Below are 10015 nucleotides of genomic sequence, written 5' to 3' on the forward strand. Positions count from 1 at the left end.
ATTCCCTGCATGTTGCTTAACACAAGCATAGGTTTGATTGCAACTTTCTTTAATGGCCGTTTAATCTGACTTTTTAATCACTTTTTTGAGTTTTCAAACATTTTTTTAGTTTAAATTGGTATTTTAATCTTAATTTGTCTGTAAAAAATAAATAAAATTAAACTAAATAATACATATTTATTTTCTTCACAGGATGATTTTCATTTCGAATACACGGCATGTCGCACTGATGGCGTAAGATGGCGAGTGTCTGTTCCTGATCCAGAAACATGTGAAAATGGCGGGCCTCCTCCACCGGTGCGGGCTGTAGATTGCGGTATTGTAGCACTCTTTGTTTTGTACTTATCATTTCATGGAGCATAAATGTAATCATTTTATCTGATGGCTAATTATTAATTTTTAACAAATATATTCTATATGAAATAAGGTGTATGGTTTGATGATACAGTATTCTTGGTTGTTTTGTCTGGTGATTTGTGTTAGCTTGGATCATAGTTTAAAAGATTTTTTATTATGGCAATATTCCGTAGTTCAATTTCCAATCATGGATTTGTTTAGTTTACTTGCATTCCAACCAACATTTTCCAACACCACCTACTGCTATGTTCCTTTTGCTACAGCACAAATACTCCAAAGAATCATGCATTTTCCTATTACAATTTACAGTGTATACCCACTATTGGTAATGTGACCAACCTAGCGGAATGTTTTTATGTGTCAAAGACACGCCAAACCACTCACTCCTTGTAGAAAATTGATTTTTATTTACTACAGGGTGAAGAAGTAAAATGGAAGTTATAAAATGGTAATAAGAATCATTTAAGTTCAACATTTTGTTTAATCTAAAAGGAGTTTAAATATACAGCTGTTTAAAGAACAGTATTTGCGAAGTTTACGATTTTAGAGCTTTCAGAGACCATTATTAATAAAATATGTTGTTTTATTGTCAACATTTTGGAATAACAATATGATATACAGTATCTATAGATATTGGGTAGTTTAGCGCGATAATTTGATTTCAAAACTTATGACCAGGGCTGAGAAAAGTGTGTGACTGATCAACAGTGGTCAGAGCCATCATGAATGTCCCGGAGATATTTTTTGGGAAAAACAAAAAAAATAAATAAATAAATAAACTGTTGGACTATGTAGTGTACAGATAACATTTCATGCTGGAGGTATTTTATCGAGACAATTTCATGGTCGGAGGTAAAAAATAGTTTTCTAGTCCAACATGTTTAGGATTATCTCCGAAAAACGACTTGCAATGAATGACTGAGACTGGTTTGGCTTGTCTTTGCCACATATATAATGGATGTGTGAACGCACTACCTCTAGAGTAATATCTGTATGGTGCGGTAGGTCAGTTGGTACAGTATGTCAATACAGCGCAGCTAAACAGTCTTTGTTGATATTCTTTTTATATACTGTGCAAACATTTAAACTCTTAAAAAAAATACAATACCTTTCAAATTGGATAAATTACAGTAGTCTTTTGAATGATGAAATGTCTAGAATGAAAAGTTGAGGGGAATGATTTTGGTTTTAGACACAAATCAACGAAATACTGTATTCTACAAAAAAAAAAAAAAAATGTCAGTTTATTTAAAGACTTTTGTTTTCGTTAATTTAATGAGAGGAAATAATATAAATTGTTCCTAGGTTTTTTTAAGTATATTCATTCACGTGAACATATTTCTTTTTTGTACACAAGTATGGTTAACAACATAAATATTTTGTCTAAATGAAATATGATGAAGCCAGCCTATTGGTCGGGTAAATTTCTATGAAAATCAATCAAGAAACAATTCTCTAGGCTGCTAAAAATGTGTAAATACCAAAATAAGGATTAAAAACTCTACCAGGAAATTTATCAAGCTGCGCAGAATTGCTTGATAAAAGAATCCATATTTTTTCTACAAAAAACTGTATTTTGGAATATGGGATACTGTCACATTGCACACAACATCTATCCAAAGCCTAATGTACAGAAGCTTGCATTTGAGATGTCTGAAACAAAGTAGATTAGCGATGATGAAATTACAGTAACCACTAACTGTAGATGTCTTCAGGGGTTCCAAGTTGGAAGAAGATATGAACCAGGAGATCTGTTTGAATAAATGAGCTTTCTTTTAACACATCCTAATTCATTTCGCTCTGCATGTTGATACACATTGGCATCTGATGTCCTGGAGACAATTAATAATTTAATACAGTAGTAAAAACATGCAAATATTTTAAATTTGGTGGGGAGATGGGTTGTTTTTTTGGGGATTATTCTTGCTTGCGGGAGTGCAGATGGCCTTCCAAATCTCCCGGAGACTCCCACAATTTTATGGGAGACTTGAGATGATTCCTGAGTCAGATGTGTATAAGAGACAGGATATACAGTATCTATAGATATTGGGTAGTTTAGCGCGATAATTTGATTTCAAAACTTATGACCAGGGCTGAGAAAAGTGTGTGACTGATCAACAGTGGTCAGAGCCATCATGAATGTCCCGGAGATATTTTTTGGGAAAAACAAAAAAAATAAATAAATAAATAAACTGTTGGACTATGTAGTGTACAGATAACATTTCATGCTGGAGGTATTTTATCGAGACAATTTCATGGTCGGAGGTAAAAAATAGTTTTCTAGTCCAACATGTTTAGGATTATCTCCGAAAAACGACTTGCAATGAATGACTGAGACTGGTTTGGCTTGTCTTTGCCACATATATAATGGATGTGTGAACGCACTACCTCTAGAGTAATATCTGTATGGTGCGGTAGGTCAGTTGGTACAGTATGTCAATACAGCGCAGCTAAACAGTCTTTGTTGATATTCTTTTTATATACTGTGCAAACATTTAAACTCTTAAAAAAAATACAATACCTTTCAAATTGGATAAATTACAGTAGTCTTTTGAATGATGAAATGTCTAGAATGAAAAGTTGAGGGGAATGATTTTGGTTTTAGACACAAATCAACGAAATACTGTATTCTACAAAAAAAAAAAAAAAAAAAAAAAAATGTCAGTTTATTTAAAGATTTTTGTTTTTGTTAATTTAATCAGAGGAAATAATATAAATTGTTCCTAGGTTTTTTTAAGTATATTCATTCAAGTGAACATATTTCTTTTTTGTACACAAGTATGGTTAACAACATAAATATTTTGTCTAAATGAAATATGATGAAGCCAGCCTATTGGTCGGGTAAATTTCTATGAAAATCAATCAAGAAACAATTCTCTAGGCTGCTAAAAATGTGTAAATACCAAAATAAGGATTAAAAACTCTACCAGGAAATTTATCAAGCTGCGCAGAATTGCTTGATAAAAGAATCCATATTTTTTCTACAAAAAACTGTATTTTGGAATATGGGATACTGTCACATTGCACACAACATCTATCCAAAGCCTAATGTACAGAAGCTTGCATTTGAGATGTCTGAAACAAAGTAGATTAGCGATGATGAAATTACAGTAACCACTAACTGTAGATGTCTTCAGGGGTTCCAAGTTGGAAGAAGATATGAACCAGGAGATCTGTTTGAATAAATGAGCTTTCTTTTAACACATCCTAATTCATTTCGCTCTGCATGTTGATACACATTGGCATCTGATGTCCTGGAGACAATTAATAATTTAATACAGTAGTAAAAACATGCAAATATTTTAAATTTGGTGGGGAGATGGGTTGTTTTTTTGGGGATTATTCTTGCTTGCGGGAGTGCAGATGGCCTTCCAAATCTCCCGGAGACTCCCACAATTTTATGGGAGACTTGAGATGATTCCTGAGTCAGATGTGTATAAGAGACAGGATATACAGTATCTATAGATATTGGGTAGTTTAGCGCGATAATTTGATTTCAAAACTTATGACCAGGGCTGAGAAAAGTGTGTGACTGATCAACAGTGGTCAGAGCCATCATGAATGTCCCGGAGATATTTTTTGGGAAAAACAAAAAAAATAAATAAATAAATAAACTGTTGGACTATGTAGTGTACAGATAACATTTCATGCTGGAGGTATTTTATCGAGACAATTTCATGGTCGGAGGTAAAAAATAGTTTTCTAGTCCAACATGTTTAGGATTATCTCCGAAAAACGACTTGCAATGAATGACTGAGACTGGTTTGGCTTGTCTTTGCCACATATATAATGGATGTGTGAACGCACTACCTCTAGAGTAATATCTGTATGGTGCGGTAGGTCAGTTGGTACAGTATGTCAATACAGCGCAGCTAAACAGACTTTGTTGATATTCTTTTTACTCTATATACTGTGCAAACATTTAAATTACAAAAAATATATCTTAAAATATTTCTAGCCATATATTTTATAATAAATCTGTTGACAGTATCCATAATAATACTCTGTACTGGAGGTTGTATATTCGGACAGATATTGTATCGCAGGGTTAAAGGTCATAAACATAAGAACAAAAGGAGCACAATACTCATTTTATTGCTTCAAGGATCAATGAATATTTACAGTACAGTATAACAGAAAATTACAATTGTTATTTTGGTAAATGTCACATTTTTGTTATTCTGTACATTTTAAAGAAATAATCTGGAACTTTTTAATAGAGCTAATCTCAAATATCATTAAAAAGTACTTAAAAAGTAGTAATAATAAATGGTAAATGCCTTTATAGTCTACAGTACAGGTAGCTGTAAGATATTAAATTATTACTCCTGTGTAGATCTCTTTTTAAAAAAATCTAGAATTATTACATACATAAAAAAATAGTTCAGTTATTTATCCATTGACATGCAGAGAAACTACTAAATGTTGGGCCCTTCAGGGTTGTAGCAATGGAAAGCTAAGGGTGGAAAACCGTTTTAGGGTGGGTGGGTGATAATTGGTAAACTCTAAATAATAAGATTGAATTTTATGGATGGGCAAGGGGGTAATAAAAGTGGGTGAAGGGCCATGAAATTTGCTTTAGACTGGGTCTAACACTTAAGGCTTTGTGGCCCCACCCATCTCCGCCCACCATAATTACATCCCTGGTCCCTTTATTTTACACTTTTTGAGACATTTTTAGAACATACATGTACTGTACTGTAAGTTACAGCTCTTAATGATGACCCAACATTTGGTTGCCGACCGATAGAGGCTTGACCTGTTTTGTTAGTGGCCCGGATGGAAAGAGGGGGGGGGGGGTGTTTTTGTTACCATTTCCTGCATGTTGCTTAACACAAACATAGGTTTGATTGCAACTTTCTTTAATGGCCGTATAATCTGACTTTTTAATCACTTTTTTGAGTTTTCAAAAATTTTTTTAGTATTTGGTATTTTAATATTATTTTGTCTGTAATAAATAAAATTAAAAAATAATACATATTTATTTTTTTCACAGGATGATTTTCATTTCGAATACACGGCATGTCGCACTGATGGCGTAAGATGGCGAGTGTCTGTTCCTGATCCAGAAACATGTGAAAATGGCGGGCCTCCTCCACCGGTGCGGGCTGTAGATTGCGGTATTGTAGCACTCTTTGTTTTGTACTTATCATTTCATGGAGCATAAATGTAATCATTTTATCTGTTAATTTTCTATTAATTTTCAACAAATATATTCTATATGAAATATGGTGTATGTTTTGATGATACAGTATTCTTTGTTGTTGTGTCTGGTGATTTGTGTTAGCTTTGATCATAGTTAAAAAGATTTTTTATTATGGCAATATTCTGTAGTTCAATTTCCAATCATGGATTTGTTTAGTTTACTGGCATTCCAACCAACATTATCCAACACCTACTACTGCTATGTGTCTTTTGCTACAGCACAAATACTCCAAAGAATCATGCATTTTCCTATTACAATTTACAGTGTCTACCCACTATTGGTAAATGTGACCAACCTAGCGGAATGTGTTTATGTGGCAAAGACACGCCAAACCACTCACTCCTTGCAGAAAATTGATTTTTATTTAATACAGGGTGAAGAAGTAAAATGGAAGTTATAAAATGGTAAAAGAATCATTTTTAAGTTCAACATTTTGTTAATATAAAGGAGTTTAAATATACAGCTGTTTAAAGAACAGTATTTGCGAAGTCGACCTTCAAAGTTTACCATTTTAGAGCTTTCAGAGACTATTATTAATAAAATATGTTGTTTTATTGTCAACATTTTGGAATAACAATATGATATACAGTATCTATAGATATTGGGTAGCTTAGCGCGATAATTTGATTTCAAAACTTATGACCAGGGCTGAGAAAAGTGTGTGACTGATCAACAGTGGTCAGAGCCATCATGAATGTCCCGGAGATATTTTTTGGGAAAAACAAAAAAAAATAAATAAATAAATAAACTGTTGGACTATGTAGTGTATCAGATAACATTTCATGCTTGAGGCATTTTATTGAGACAATTGTCATGGTTGGAAGCACAAAATTGTTTTCCAGTCCAACATGTTTAGGATTATCTCCGAAACACTACTTGCAATGAATGACTGAGACTGGTTTGGCTTGTCTTTGCCATATATAGAATGGATGTGTGAACGCACTACCTCTAAAGTAATATTTGTATAGCGGTAGGTCAGTTGGTACAGTATGTCAATACAGCGCAGCTAAACAGACTTTGTTGATATTCTTTTTACTGTATATACTGTGCAAACATTTAAACTCTTAAAAAATAGAATACCTTTCAAATTGGATAAATTACAGTAGTCTTTTGAATGATGAAATATCTAGAATGAAAAGTTGAGGGGAATGATTTTGGTTTTAGACACAAATCAACGAAATACTGTATTCTACAAAAAAAAAAAAAAAATGTCAGTTTATTTAAAGATTTTTGTTTTTGTTAATTTAATCAGAGGAAATAATATAAATTGTTCCTAGGTTTTTTTAAGTATATTCATTCAAGTGAACATATTTCTTTTTTGTACACAAGTATGGTTAACAACATAAATATTTTGACTAAATGAAATATGATGAAGCCAGCCCATTGGTCGGGTAAATTTCTATGAAAATCAATCAAGAAACAATTCTCTACAAAAAACTGTATTTTGGAGTATGGGATACTGTCACATTGCACTCAACATCTATCCAAAGCCTAATGTACAGAAGCTTGCATTTGAGATGTCTGAAACAAAGTAGATTAGCGATGATGAAATTAACCACTAACTGTAGATGTCTTCAGGGATTCCAAGTTGGAAGAAGATATGAACCGGGAGATCTGTTTGAATAAATGAGCTTTCTTTTAACACATCCTAATTCATTTTGCTCTGCATGGTGATACACATTGGCATCTGATGTCCTGGAGACAATTAATAATTTAATGCAGTAGTAAAAACATGCAAATATTTTGAATTTGGTGGGGAGATGGGTTGTTTTTCTGGAGATGATTATTCTTACAGGTAGGTGGCCTTCCAAATCTCCCGGAGACTCCTGCGATTTTACGGGAGACTTGAGGAGATGATCCCTGAGTCTTAAGGCTTCACTCAGTTTAGCCAACAATTACAGTAGATTTTACTCTTGTGTTTTTGTGTATGCTGGTGGCAAATGCACCTGTAAACAATATATTTTATTGGATAATTGTTATGTTAAGTATATACTATTGACAATCTAACAAACAACAAAAACAAAACAAAACCCTCCTTTTAGTCAGAAAACATATTGTAGTGTATGCTTTAGAAACAGCAGATGTTCTCTTAAAGATTTTATCACATTGGTGACTCATTCGTGAACAGATTTTGAGCTGCATTTATGTATGATGTTAACAATTAGTAATGGCTATTTAATTATGAAATGTGGCTGTAGCCACAATTCATGTATAATTCATTCCACCATTCACTTCTGTCTATTTCAGATTGCATCCAAGTATAAATAATAATGGTTATGGTTATTATTTAAATAATTAATGATCAGAAATTGCATTTTCCAAACACGGAGCGAGAAGACGATGCCAGGCACGATCAAAATAAATGCTTTTGAAATGTCCAGGCAATCACATGATGTTTACCTAAAGAAAATAATTAAGATGACCAAATACATATGGATAAGCTAAAAATAGATTTGAGGAAGCCATGTTAATAATAATAATAATAATTAAATAATAATAACAATAATAACAATAATAATAATAATAATAATAATAATAATAATAATAATAATAATAATAATAAAATTAAGTAGTAAATAATAATACTGCATTTATTGTCTAGAGGACCACAGTTCCAGGTGCTTCAACTACAATGGAAAACTAGTAAAACTTGATCAGTCTTTTGGTATATCTGTTGGTTTCAGGGACAGGGTTTACAAAGATGGTTTGACTCTCTAGTCTTAAACTCACTTGACGCCACTCCTGTATTTTTTTCGGTGTATTTTTTGGTGTTGAAATTGTAATGATAACTGTAAACATGTACACAGAATAGGAAACAAGAAATTTATGTAGTGGAAGTAATAAAAACAATGGCTGATAATTAATGATACTTTATATGATAAGTGTTAACTTTTAAATTAAAAAAAATAAAAAATGAAAAAATACTTGATTTTCCTTTTATGCACTTTTATAGCACAATATAGCATTGATGATACTAGCAAAATATGTTCTTGATTATAATGCATTTTAATTTAACATATTAACATTGAACCTAGTGAATGTTGTTGAAGAACATATTGATTACAATCAGACATAAACCACAGCCCCATTGTTTATAACCTTGATGTATGATTATACTTGTAATATTTTTCTATACTGTAATGTGTCCTTATGGTTGGTAGGAAAAGGAGTGTTCTGATTTAATAGTACACAAGATGGTTTCAAGGATGTGTGAAGATAACACTAATATTTTTAGATTTCCCCTGCCTTCATTTATTATTTTTACAGTACCCTACAGTACCAGTGAAGAATTATTTAATTTTGTTCCCGAGCTTCAGTTTGGTGCTGTTTATGCTGAGTCAACTGAGATGATTATGAACAATGGAAATTTATTGATAAAATTTGTATGATTTTGTGGAGTTTACTATCTCATTGAGAACCTGTCATGCTATTATTGTCTCTAATATAAAGTATATTATTTTGTCAAAAATATGTATTAAATATACTACCTTAGTTGTAGCCCATCCATTCAACACAAAAATCAAAATAAAAAAATCATTTAAAATTATGTAATTGATGGTTTAATATGAATACAAAGAAAAATATTGTATTAAAGAGATTTTCTGTTTGTAAAATCATGTTAAATTTATAAGCAATACAGTACATTAATATTAGAACTTACAGTGTATTTTGTACACAAGTCTAAAATTAGTAAAAAGCGATACAAGAACGTTCTTGTTTGATGTGGTGTGAATGTACGTTGTAGAGGTGTGAGATTTCAAAGTAATGGGCGACAGTTGGCAAGAAATCATCAAGCAATCTGATCTCTATAGCATAAAATATGAAAATTGTAGGCAATATTATTATAATATTATAGGGCAATTCCATGGTCACAGACCGACTTTTTAAGGCATTCATAATGGTAAAAAACTGTTTAAATATTACAGATAAACCAGTAAATCTGAAATTCCAAGTAAATTTTAAACTCCTTCCCACACACTTTTAATTGACAATATTACAAAAATCAAAACATAAAGTCATTTATGAAATATTGATATTAATATGTTTGGTCACAGACCGACTTAAAAAAAAAGAGAAAATTTTACAAATATAAACTTTGTGCAATTCTATTGAAAATATTACGAAAAGACTTATGGTAAAACATCCAGTATGTAAAATCATATATAAGGAATTAGTATCAACAGAGAAGGTGATGTAAAACTACATCATGGGGATGGCAGGGTAGATGGTACCACCTTGGGTCTGGTCACAGACCGACGGTCACAGACCGACCTATCGATTTGCATGATAGCATATGATGGAATCTGGCACATTATAAGGAGAAAACACTTTATATATAAAATTAAATACTAACAACTTGTTACCAAACATTGTATATAAAAAAGCATAACTTAATTCCTTATAGTAAACAAAAATTTATTTTGTAATAAAATCAGATTATTTAACATATTA

At 31.9% G+C, this 10015-nt stretch overlaps 1 protein-coding gene across 1 annotated transcript in view; it reads left to right on the forward strand.

The window, feature by feature from the left end:
• LOC117105048 (UPF0577 protein KIAA1324-like) overlaps positions 1–10015 on the forward strand; it is a 17615-nt gene that overhangs the window by 4400 nt on the left and 3200 nt on the right. Inside the window, exons 2-3 of the mRNA XM_033246058.1 lie at positions 193–321; positions 5354–5477. Coding sequence (XP_033101949.1) covers positions 193–321; positions 5354–5477 — 253 coding nt within the window. The remainder of the gene's footprint in view (positions 1–192; positions 322–5353; positions 5478–10015) is intronic.

Source organism: Anneissia japonica, unplaced genomic scaffold (genome assembly GCF_011630105.1).
Source record: "Anneissia japonica isolate Jap-2015-1 unplaced genomic scaffold, ASM1163010v1 scaffold640_len1575945_cov177, whole genome shotgun sequence".
Classification (NCBI taxonomy): Eukaryota; Metazoa; Echinodermata; class Crinoidea; order Comatulida; family Comatulidae; genus Anneissia; species Anneissia japonica.